At 43.4% G+C, this 13,273-nt stretch overlaps 1 protein-coding gene across 4 annotated transcripts in view; it reads left to right on the forward strand.

Moving 5' to 3' along the window:
- The window catches only part of LOC134217961 (guanine nucleotide exchange factor DBS), a 502,406-nt gene that overhangs the window by 379,587 nt on the left and 109,546 nt on the right, over positions 1–13,273 (forward strand). For 3 of the 4 annotated variants that reach the window (XM_062696807.1, XM_062696808.1, XM_062696809.1), the window contains exons 8-9: positions 5,802–5,921; positions 6,017–6,112. In XM_062696807.1, the coding sequence (XP_062552791.1) occupies positions 5,802–5,921; positions 6,017–6,112 (216 nt within the window). Of the gene's footprint in view, positions 1–2,092; positions 5,056–5,801; positions 5,922–6,016; positions 6,113–13,273 lie in introns of all 4 variants that reach the window. The other variant, XM_062696806.1, reaches the window with a different exon arrangement.

The raw sequence follows: 13,273 nt of genomic DNA on the forward strand, positions 1-13,273 counted from the left end.
TTTTATTTTATTTTTTATTATCCCCCTTGACCTTTTGGAGACCAGTAGGACATAATTTGAATTAAATACCTATTTGTAGCGGCCTTAGTCGCAAATCGGTCCCTAAGTTCTTTGCTTGTTATGGTTTAAAAGAACTATTGAACTTTCTATAAAATTCGGTTTTGGAGTGAATTGGACCGAAGACAAAATTGACTCTGGATTGACAGCCGGAATCGCCATCGGACCTGTTTGGATCAAGATATATCTATTTTTGAAGCTGGATTGTCGTTGAATCAAATGCGGTCTTAAGGGTCATTTTTTGTACCTCGAATAGTTATTCTGCATAAAATGAGTTAATATATCTTGAATACTCACAATCTCCTTTTTACTACTTACGACGTCTAATCTTACATGTATTAATTAGCAACGAAAGTGAATAAAAAATATCTTGTCTATGCTCAAGAATTCTCAAAATATCTTTACCATAGTATTGAGGTTTTTGTAGTCCGTTTGTGAATAAATGTCCCTTTCACTAAAAAAACGACCTATTTTTGATACTCAAATTTTCGATATCGGCGCCATTTAAGGCTTTGCGCCCTTGGCTCCACGTCAATTATAGACTCTTTTCAGCGTGAAAAATTATTTTACTGCTAGAATTGTGTTTGCCAATTTAAAGATTTAAATTTCCCAATTTGAATGGGAAACTATCGTGATTCTCGCCCGATTTTATGACGTTTATACTAAGCCATCATAGCTTATACGTAGAAGAATACAGCTATCTGCCTTTTTCAATGTTCGTTTTGTGGAACATTTTGTACCTCATGATTATCGCTTGCATAAAATCCATTCCTTGGTGTTGGTACAGAGTGCAAGGAATTTTTCAAAAGTTTCTTGTAGAAGTTTAGTTTATTTTGATCAGTTAGAATGCTGATAGGTATGGGAACTTTAAACGCGAATGTCTAGGGTAAAACGTCCTAACGTTGTGGTATGTCCTAATGTTGCGGTAGTGTTAAAATAATCCATGCTGGATATAATAGCATCAAAAACAATTGTGGATCCGTTAAAACCCTTCGAATTAACCACTAGAACACCTTTTGTTTAACAAAATTCCATTCAAAATGATGGAAAATCAACATTTTTCCTATAAAAATCGCGTCCCTTGAGCCTATTATTGCGGTAGTGCTAAGGTCCTATTGTTGTGGTATCGCTCTCCATAAGAAATACAGGCAATACCGCAACAATAGGGCTGACCTTCAAAAAATATCGCAACGATAGGCAGCTGCGTCCTATTATTGCGGTAGTTTGTTTCTATTGTAACAAATACAAAACAACATAAGTTTAGCAAAATTGACGTATTGCTTATGAAACTAGAGTTAAAAGAGCACCCTATTCGACAGCCGCAATGTAAAAAAGATAAATAGTTAATTTTTACAGATTTTTTAAAATAAATTTGGTATGGAAGGGATGCTTAACCCCTCCATAATGGGTCGTTTTACCCTAGACGAAAAGATTATGCAACCAAAGGTAATGAAAACTGATTTCACTGTAATTGCAAATGTCATTGTTCATCCACAAAAACACAACAATCTACAATGCCACAGCTTACGAAAGATCCTGACCTTTAGAAATGTATATTTAATTAGTTAGTTCAGCTCAGCAATAAAAAGGCTTGATACCTACTTTAATTAAAAATACAATATTATAAAAAAAACCTGTAAAAGTCGCCGGTTTATCTATGTATGACTTTGTAGATGTCAATAATTGATTGAATTGCATCACACTTCATCGAACATCCTTGACTCATCAAACCTCCGATTAACCAATCCTTTATGCCTCATTACTGGGTTAAGTAATTGCACAAACCCATATCGGTAACATTCCAAAGCGATTGCATCATCGCCTTGATCAGTTCTCCATGTTTTGCCAAACAATTAATCAACTGCTGCCAAACGACAGCACACATCGATTACTTGCGGTTCACCAGCTTGAAGAGGCTCTTTTTTCATCACACGCTAATGGGGCACTATGACCTTCCCCAAATGGATGGCATTCGACGGCATCTCCAAATCATTAAAAAAAACTCCCCTAAATAGCTTTTTCGTATTTTCTTTAGCCATCGACGACAGCATGTGATCCAGTACCAGCGCTAAGATGATGCACCAGTCGCGTCGACAATTGCAGCCTGCCGCCGGTCAGCAGCCACCACCACCGCCAACACCCGCTGCGACCGGCCCCGGACCCGGAGGAGGAGCAGGTCCGGGCGGTGGCAAGGGTGGCGGAACAGAAAATGTGACCAAGCGGGGTATTCCGATCTTTCGGAACAGTCGCAGTGTCAGCAGTAGCAGGATCAGTGCAATAACAGTGGGTCCGAAGATCGACACCGGCCGGAAGGTAGCGCTTTCCCAACAGTCAGCAGTGGTCCATGGTCGAGGCAGTGAAGGTGATCTGGATCAAATCGACGAGGACATGTTCTCAAAAGTACCCAAGATGGAGCTGCTGAAGGTGAATTATGTAAATTTGAAAAACGATGGCGTCGCCGGAAGTGAGAGGAAGAAAGGAGACGATGGAACAGTGGCGGCAACCGCTCCAACTAAGGGCAACGTGGCAAGTGCAATAAAGAAACAATTAACTACCAGTACCATGAACCTCACAAGCAGCGCCGGAAACGGGTCGACGCCTAACCTTAAGGAAGTCAAGTCGAAATATTTGGTGTACAAAAAGCATAACGGATTTGGGTCAAACAGTTCCATTGCTGACATAGGGGCAAAATTGCAATACATAAACGATACGGATGTTAAATCCAAAAATGGAAAGAAAAAATATGCGCTGTTCGATAGCAAAAAGAAAAATAAGTTGGAAACAGTTCAGTATTATTTCGACAGTAGAAGTTACGAGCGTTACGTGGATAATAAACTGTACGGCGTAGTTAATAAAGACGGTCAAAAGCAGCCTCCGCCTAGAGCAAGGGAGATGAGCCCTTTGCCGTCCAAACCTGACCCCAAGCCGGAACCAGTTGATGCATATAAACGTTTAAGTTGGGACCTGAAATCTAACCGGCCAAGCATGCTCCGAGTAATAAATCAATCGGCAAAGAAACCACCGGAAACGTGCCAACAATCATCAGCTTCTGTAAAAAGTCCCATGTTTAAGCAACAACCACAACAACTTGAAGTTCACAATCGTTTCAAAGCATTACAAAAGAGCCATACCAGTACCAATCTAATTACTCGCCATAGATCGATGAACGACATCCATCGGATAAATCAGCTGTTCATGGAATCGAAAAGTGTCGGCGACGTGGCTACTGGCGCAACCAATCATCCACCTCCTTCGCTTCCTCCGCAGCTTTCACGGCAGCTCAGTAGCAGTGTGATCGCACTGAATCATAAAAATATGACCAAGAGTTCTGGACCTACGGTAATTGGAGCGTCCAGTGGTGCCGTTCGAGAAAGCGTTCATAGGTTTGAGAAAAATAAAGCCAAGAATGATGAAATGTCCGTAAAACAACAAAAATATCTGGTCCACAAACGCCTTAGCGCTCGTTACAAACCAGAGGAAAGTGCTTTAGCTCATGCAGCGGCAGCGGCTTCACCGCCAACACCGTCTGTAACGGCTATTGGATCTGACGAAACAATCAGCAAACGGATTCGCCGGATCATCGATGGTCACAACGGGACGGGATCAACGGAAACGATCAATTTCTGCCCAACATCAACGACTGTGTCCTGCCGGAAGGAAGAACCAAAGCGGGATTTCTGCAGAGTTAGGTCTAAATCCTTAGAACGGACCCTTAGCGATGACGATGTAAGTACGATAAGTGCTAAGAGCAGTAAGACAACTTGTGGATACAAAAACTGCAAGTTCTCGAACTGTCCAATGTCCTCATCGTCGTCATCGTCTTCTGCTTCCACGGTTTCAAGCTCCTCCTGCGAATCTAAAAACTCTGGATCAACTGAGAGTCATAAAAGCTTCTTAAGCAACGGCAGCAAGTGCAAAGAGAAGGAACCTGAGATTCTGTGTGGCAAACGAACTTCAATCGTCATCAATGACAGTGACAGCGAAATCCTGTTCAACAACGCTCTGAACGATAAGCTGAATAACGGTTGCGAAAACGTGCGAGTGATTTCATCCAAAATCAAGGAGATTGATTTGGAAACGAATCGAATGATAATTGAGAAGTGTGTCGAGCCGATTGCAGATATTACAGAAACTGTGCTGGCACGGCAGAAGTTCTGGAACCAGCAACATCAGAGGAATATCAAACTGAACAACAACCCGCAGAATAAGCCGTACGATGATAAGATTAAAATAAATAACAAGATTAAAAATGACGAGAACAACAGTATCAAGATTTTCATTTCGAGTCAAGCATCGGGCAAAGGTGCTACAAATATAAGCGAGCCCGTATCATTGATTTCAACTTCGGCTAGTGGAAGCAGCGGAGGTGGGAGCTGCTCCGCATCTACGGTGAGTTCAAATAGTGGAGATTCGGATAAGGACGACGGGTATTTCGATCAAAGCGAGAGGTCACTTAGTCCCGCTGAAAGCAATAAGCAGCCCCTGTCCATTGTATCGACGGTTAGCACCGGAAGTACAGTCTGCAGTGATGGGTCAAACATGTCGAGCGTAACCTGCAACAATGGTAACTCCAACGTCCACCGGTACACATCCAAAACTAGCATAAGGCTTGGATGCGACGGAGCTCTATTTTGGAACAACAACTATTTCGAGGATTTTGACAATTCTCAATCGATTGGTTCGGGTGAAGGTGATGGCGGAGGAGGGGACAGTGTAAGATGCTGCAATACGGCAGGTAATTGCTGCTGCTGTTGTCGACGCAGAAGAAGTATTGCACTGGGAAGCAACAGTTGTATCATTAGTTCAATCGACATCGGTGGCTGCAACGGTTCTGTTGTCGGTGGCAATGGATGCGCTAGTCATGGAATTGGAAACGGAGTAGGCGTCGGCGGCTGCGGCGGTGGAGGTAGCTGCAATGGAGCAGTAGGCGGCGGGGGCGGAGTGGTGCTGAGAAAAGCTCAACTCTGCCAATGCGGAATCGCGAAGCACAGCAGTAAGGTAATTAGCAGGTTTTTCTTTTTTGCAATGCTTTTCAGCGCCGCTGCTGGCGAACGTGAACTTTCTTCCGGCTTTGCGTTTTCATAATGAGACGAAAATGAGCTACGCTCCACGCTGTCAAAACCAGTGGATAATTTAATCTTTACGCAGCTTCACGGGTGTATGAGGATGCGTTATGGTGGATGCCTTCCCGTAGGGTTTTATCCGGTGAAATGCCTGAGTGACCGCATCTGCTCGGACGAGCGAAATTTAGGCTAATTTTCAGAAAGTACCCCAAAATCACATTTGGACTCCGTAGCTGATTGCCTGCTTTATTTTTTTTATGTCAACTATGTAGATTTATCATTAGGACACAGCTTAATTAACACGCAGATGACAGTTCGCTTGCCTAATTATAGTGTTACTATTTTCATACGAATACGTTTTTGGATCAGAGAAAATTTTAATTAATAACATAGGTATAGTCGCACCATCGAGCTCATAAAAACGGAACTTAATGTTCGATTCCGTTAAGGAACAAATTCCCATAAGAACGACTCTTTCAGTTGATTTAGAAGTCAATCTTTTGATTGATGGCATCCCTACCCAATACCTCTTCTACTCGACAAACTTCAGCGAAAGAAAACCATAGAAGTTTTTAGCAACTTAGAGTGAAACGTACCAGCCCCGACGAGAACCGCTAAAGGCTTAATTATCTAATCCATTTTCTCACTTCTGTCTTCCGCGTGTGTGTATGCGCACCACAGATCGAAAGCTTCTCGTCACGGCCCCGCTCCATCGAGGGACCCCCGGACTCGGGGATCTCCATCAGCAGCGATACCATCATTGCCAGCTCGGACAGCGATCTCAATCTGCAGAGTCAAACGGTAATCTTTTTTCAGCGGTCATGTTGATGGATGGTCGTCACTAATGGTCGGCACTGTTTGTTGTTCTTTTGTTTATGTCGCTTCGTCACACCCAGGATTCGGACGAACGGAAGCTGAAACGGGGTCACGTGCTAGCCGAACTATTGGAGACGGAACGGATCTACGTGGCGGAAATGGGATCAATTCTGAAGGTAAGTTATTTTTCGTTTATATTTTTAAATTTTTGCATGAGCCAATGATATGGAAATGCTAATGTCATAGAATTAAAGGCAAAAGTATAGATCTCATAATTCCGTAACAATAAGGCAGATGGATTGTAGGTATAACATTTCTACAGTCTGACATTGAGCAAGGACAAGGTCGCCAATTCTCTGGGATTACCACATTCCGAGCGAACTACTGGAGAGGACGAAAGTCGTAAAAGACCTTGGCATTATGCTCGACTCAGAACTGAATTTTCGTGAACATTTCAATTACGTAATTAGTAAGGCGAATAAAAATCTTGGGTTCATTTTCCGAATTTCTTCTGAATTCCGCGACCCATACTGCCTACGTTCATTGTACTTCAGTCTAGTTCGATTGGTTTTAGAAACAGCTGCCGTGGTTTGGAGTCCTTGCCATTAAGTTTGAATCGACAGAATTGAAAGAATTCAATCCAAATTTATAAGATACGCACTGCGATCACTGCCGTGGCGTAATCTCAACGATTTAACAGCCTACGAAAGCCGATACCGATTATTAGGAATGGACAGTCTCCAGAAGCGAAGAAACAACATGAGGACCATCTATGTTGCTAAAACTCTTCTGGGTGAGATTGATGCTCCCTGGATTCTGGCGTAAATTAATTTGAACGTCATCCCTCGGCCTCTCAGACAACGAAGCTTCCTTAGACTACAGCAACATCGAACTGATTACGCGCAACACGAGCCCATTAGAGCCATGTGCAGGCTTTTCAATTTATGTTATGATGACTTTGACTTCAATGTTAGTTCTAGTGTCTTTCGTAACCGTGTATTAAATTCTAATGTGTTTAGTTTATAGTATTTTATTTATGTACACAGATAGAAAAAAATGTTGAAATTTACACGAAAGTAATGCACATAAAGGGAATGCCAAAAAGAGCGTAAACTTAAGGTGGTTATACAACAAAGCCACAAATCGGCCATCTTGGAAACCACGTGCTTTTTCTAGTGATTTTTCAAGAGCACGAATTGAGAGAACCACAACGCCCATGAAGATGAAACATCCGTAAATCGTTTGCCTACTTATGCTAAACAATCGACTTTAATTTCAGCATTGTACGAATATTATTACGCTAGATTTGAACTTTTCATAATAGGAGTAGAAACCGTGTGGTGAATTTGAAATTCACCACTTGGCTTGATTGTATAATTGTATAACCTTAAACAATATTATTACCTGAATGTATGCAATTTATATTGCATTATGTCACTTTTTATACTTATACTATTTTCATGAAACTTTATTTTTTACGGGGTGATTACTTTTCATTATTTTTTTCTGTGTAGACAATCAAGTTCGGTAGATGTAAATTTGATATTAATAATAAATAGGTAGGAGCTCAGGTGAAATAGGGTAAAAGATGTATCTTGGACAAGCACAGGACATTCATTAGAAAATATATCGAGATTGAATAGTATAAAACAATTGAAAACCACTAAGTTCATCCAAATACATAACCTATGATTAGTCTTGGGTCTCCATTGCCCAATTTTCGAGTAAATTACGTTTACTAGGTGTAAACTGTGATATACTGCGAACTGAAATATTTTCTTCTTGGACATCAAATATATAATTTCGACATGGAAAATGCATATATTTTGGACAGAGTCATTTTCTCCTAATTTAAAAATGGCCACCTACAGATCTCAATGGTATGACTTACCTACACGTATCCACATTCATTTAAATGCATTTATTTGCTTAACTGACATAGATTAAACCAGAAATTAACATTGTTTCGCAATCTTATCGATATAATTGAAAACAGCCTAAAAGTTGGCAATTAATGGTTCATCCATGTACTGTACATGGGGTGACCAATAAATGTCTGATGCATAAAAACAACTTCATTTTGGTCACTCCTTTTTCATCCGTCTCAAGTTCATGTTAAGCGATTGGAATATGTTAGTATCTCAATTACAATCAAACTTTGGCCGCAGAACCTCAAGATTGCCGTTTGAACCAATTTAAACGTGTTTCAGGTGCATGTTACGAAGAGTCCTATAATGCATGTTCTCCTGCATACTGGCGTCCAGCAGGCACTTTGGTAGAAAGCTTTACATTTTAGATAATTTTAAAGATAAATAATAGTTGATTTGTGAATTCTCATCAGGAGCCGCTAGAGTTGAGGTAAAAGTATGCAATGATCATATTTTCGATAAAAATTTTCCTACACATTATCTAAAATTGATCGAAGAAGCTCAGGCTTGTCCAAAATATGTACATGTCCAAAATATATCATTTACCCTACCCTGGGCGTCCATGAAAAACCATCATTTCGAGCAGGTGGGAGCTGAAGGCCCAATTCCTAAGCGCCAATGAAAAACTACTCTCGGGTGAGCACTGGCGCTTGAACCTAGCTAATTAGCACTGTAAAGAATTAAATAACTTTACAGAGCCCGTAGCTTGGTGGGCCATCCTTAGCCGTGCGGTAAGACGCGCGGCTACAAAGCAAGACCATGCTGAGGGTGGCTGGGTTCGATTCCCGGTGCCGGTCTAGGCAATTTTCGGATTGGAAATTGTCTTGACTTCCCTGGGCATAAAAGTATCATCGTGTTAGCTTCATGATATACGAATGCAAAAATGGTATCCTGGCTTAGAAACCTCGCAGTTAATAACTGTGGAAGTGCTTAATGTACACTAAGCTGTGAGGCGGCTCTGTCCCAGTGTGGGAATGTTATGCCAATAAAAAGAAAAATAAAAGGCTTTCGGGAATGAAAGCATACCCAGATATGGAGTTACGCTCAAGAAGAATACCGCTCATGCGATTGCCCGATGAGGGAGGCTCTACCGGAGCTGGTCCTGGGACGGGGGACAGAGCGAGCGGCTAGCAGCTAGAGGAAGTAGAGGTGCAACAGCGACCCTCTAGTTATCGGGCGTGTCGACAAGGCAAAACAGAAACTGTGCAGATGAAATCACCAAGGCAATGCTGAGCCTGCTGATGTAGCTGTGGTTGATCGACGTCAATCACTCACCTTAGCAGGCCGCCGACGGCAGCGGATCATGTGGACAAGGGAGATGAATCAATACGGGATCCGTTGCTACTACGTTTGCACCAAAATGGAGACGGATATGGCAGGCATACCGGCGATGCTGGAGATGTTAAATGAGAGGTTCCCATTTGGCATAATTTTGCCCGGACTAAGGTCATGGTGGATGCGATCCCTTCTTTAAAAGAAGGCGCTTGCATGGATTGTGGCAATGGAGGATGTGATCCCTTCTTTAAAAGTAGGCGCTTGCCCGGATTATGACAATGGTGGATGTGATTCCTTCTATAAAAGAAGGCGCTTGCCCGGATTGAGACAATAGTGGATGTGATCCCTTCTTTAAAGTAGGCACTTGCTAGGATTAAGGCCATGATGGATGTGATCCCTTCTATAAAAGTAAACGCTTGCATGGATTATAGCAATGGAGAGTGTGAGGGTGCGCTTGCCTGGATTATAACAATGGTGGATGTGATTCCTTCTTTAAAAAAAGGAGCTTTCCCGGATTGAGGCAATGGCTGATGTGATCCCTTCTTTAAAAGTAGGCGCTTGCCCAGATTATGAAAATGGTGGATGTGATTCCTTCTTTAAAAGAAGGCGCATGCCCGGATTGAGGCAATGGTGGATGTGATCCCTTCTTTAAAAATAGGCGCTTGCACGGATTATGGCAATGGAGGGTTTGATTCGTTCTTTAAAAGTAGGCGCTTGCCCGGATTGAAGCAATGGTAGATGTAATCCCTTCTTTAAAAGTAGGTGTGTGGCCCGAATTGTGGCAATGGTAGATGTGATCCCTTCTTTAAAAGTAGGCCCTGCCCGGATTATGGCAAATGGTGGATGTGACTCCTTCTTTATAAGTAGGCGCTTACCGGGAATAAATCAATGGTAGATGTGATCTCTTCCCCGAGTAGCACAATTCAGATTGATTTGGTTGCAGTAACTCATATGTGACTTGATTGGTTTTAGTAACTCGTCTACGACAAGTGGATTGCTTGAGTTTTTAAAGTTAGGCGCTTTCCCGGATTAAGGCAATGGTGAATCTGATCCGTTCTCAAAGCGCATGTCCGGATTAAAGCAATGGTGGATGTAATCCCTACTTTAAAAGTAGGCATGTGGCCGGAATAAGTCAAATATGGTTGTGATCCCTCCCTCGGAAGCAGTTCTTGTTATTTCATTCTTCCGGAAAATGTTTACCATCAGTTTAAATATATCAGAAAACAGTCTCGACCTACTTAATCTACGCTAAACATTACATGAAATATCCCTTTCGCTTTCACAGTTCAAAATTATGCCAAATGACCATTATGCCAAATGGCCTTTATGTCAAATGACCTTATGCCAAATGGCGTTATGCCAAATGACCCAGACCCGTTTGCACCCCACCTTGACCAGAACAAGTTGTACACACGCCAAGGAGCTATTATGTCACATAATATGCTGACTCCAGAAGACGTAGAGTACATCAAACGGGAAGTACAGAGGGAACTATGAGAGGAGGAGGAGGCAAGATCTAGCGATACGTCGAGAAGGAGTTCTGTTGCGTTGGATTTGGATGCATCAATCCCAAGTAACCGTCGCGATTCAACTGCACCCGCCGCTCCAGGACCAACAGCGGAATTGCAACGACAGTAATTGGAGGACGAACTAACCAACACACACACAACACACACAACAGGCACAACAGTTACACTGTTCCGTGGGACAGACCCCATGTCCCGGCATCGGATACCCAAATTGCAGTACTCCTATCGGTTGACGAGTGCAGTAAGCATCCTTAATCGGGATATTTTGCCACAATTCTTAGAAACCGTGGATAGCCTTCAGGAACTGCAGTTTATCGTGTACTCGGCTGCAGTTGCTGCTGTAAGGACGTTGGAATTGCGAAGATGAATGATGGACGCGCACGCCCCAAAGCACAAAAACCCGTGTGGCTGCGACGCCTGGAGACCAGCAACGCCACACTGCAGTCAAATATTGGTCGATTTAGACAGTACAAGCAGGGGAATCGATCAACGAGGCTAGTTCGGAATGTTGCTAAAATTGTGAAACCCACAGAACTCCGTGATCTCACATAGGCGAACATAACTGAGACCCACAACACTCATGTACAGCGGTTGAGTGCTCTTACTAAACAACTGTGGCGTTATGTAGAATGTTCGAAGAGGAAGAAGCAAAACCGAATTTTCAACATCAACGAAAGGGAGTTCTACAACCACATCCGAAACGACAAAGCCGACTTTGGCGAAGGACTTCCGGAGGTTGGAGAGTCACGCAGTTTTTGGTCCAATCTATGGGAGAACCCCGCTATACACAACGGCGATGGGGTGTGGATGGCAGAAGAAGAGCGATATGTATTGTGGTGGAATTGGAGACACGTCCGCTACCCGACATACGTGAGGCTACCCGGTATACCAGGAATTAGGCTGCACCAGAACCATGTGCATAATTTCTGGTATAATAAACTCACAACGGTCCACGGGCGGATGGTAGAATGCTTCAACACGGTACTTGATAACCCGGCAGATACCGGAATTCATCACTAGGTGTCACTTATCTTCTGCCGAAGGATCGGAACACTATGAACCCAGCCAAGTACAGATCAATAACGTGCCTCTCGAGTCTGTACAAAGTGCTGTCATCGGTAATAGCGAGGAGGGTGCAGAACCATTGTGACGTCCACAACCTGATGATCGAGGAACGAAAAGGTTGTCAATGCAACACTCGTGGCTGCAAAGGAGCAGGTCATCATTGATGCAGTCGTTGTTGGGCAGGCTACCCACAAACAAAGAAACCTGAGCATAGCGTATATCGACTTAAAAAGACTTAGTACCTCACTCTTACCTCCTTACTGCAGTACTGCAGTTATATAAGACAGACGTTAACGTCAACAGGCTGATGCAGCACGCTATGGGGATGTGGAACACATCTCTACGCATTACCGATGGATAAAAGGTGTCACGGTTCAGGACTCTCAGCATCCGGAGGAGCATATTCCAAGGCGATACCTTTAGTCCTCTATGGGTTAGCCTTGCCATGAACCCTCGAAGCAGAGCACTCAACCAACACAACTATGGCTATCATTTGAAGAGCGGGGAAAGGAGTACAAACATTACCAACAGTTTTCGCGTCAACAAACAGGGGGAGATTCGAAACATACGTAGGCGAAACGTACTAGTTCCTAGGTTTCCTACAACTGAAGAAAATTCGCCACACGATGACCAAGAAGGAGCTTCAGGAAAAGTTCTTGCATCGTGTCAACAGTATTTTGAAGAGCTTCTGTTACCGGCACAAAGTGAAGGCGATAAACATGTTTGCCGTGCCCTTGGTGACGTACAGTTCGATGCTATAATGACAGTCGCGATGGGTCTTCGGATGAAACGGGGTTTATGAATATCTGAGAGATTCGTTTTTTGGTGCCAGACTCGGTGAGGTTCTGAGTTGCGCACCATGTCGGCCGGTAGGCGGCCAGAGTCGGCGTCGTTAAGGGAAACACGCCCTGTTGGTCCCTCAACCACGAGATTGCCGGAAGATTGTTGTTTAAATGGCTTGGTTGACCCCGTCGTCAGAATACAGCTCGTCGCCGAATGTCAGCACGGGTAGAAAATCGGGTCACTTGGTGATATTGTGCCTCTCGAAAGCTAGTAACAGGGCCAGATACGCTTCACTAGATGCCACACCCGGGAAAATAGCTGAAAATGGCTGCCACGCGGAGGTCGAAATACTCGCGGACGCAATCCCGTGGAGTCTTGAATGCGAAATACCTCTCTTTCTGGTGTCAGCCTTCGTTTTCGCACGTGGATAGTGTAGCTGTGAAGTCCGAGCTTGGAGCGGTTTTACGGTTGCTCCGAATTTCAACTCCACCGGCAATTCCGATGTAGCGAGCAAATCCCTTTTTGTTCGTTCGACCAGGCTCTGTTTTTTAAAAATCTTTGCGTCCGCACTCCAGAACGGCTTACCAAGAACTCCCCCTTCTCGGCCTGCCTATTCCACACCGCATTTTCTCGTCCTCTTCCCATCTCTTTTTGGCTTTCGCCCCGGATCTCCGGATGACATCTATGATACTCGCTCCTCCGCTCACAGGGGTGTGGTTGGCGCGTCGCGTTCGTTTTTACACTGTTAAGACCGAAT

This window comes from Armigeres subalbatus, chromosome 2, assembly GCF_024139115.2.
Source record: "Armigeres subalbatus isolate Guangzhou_Male chromosome 2, GZ_Asu_2, whole genome shotgun sequence".
Taxonomy (NCBI): domain Eukaryota; kingdom Metazoa; phylum Arthropoda; class Insecta; order Diptera; family Culicidae; genus Armigeres; species Armigeres subalbatus.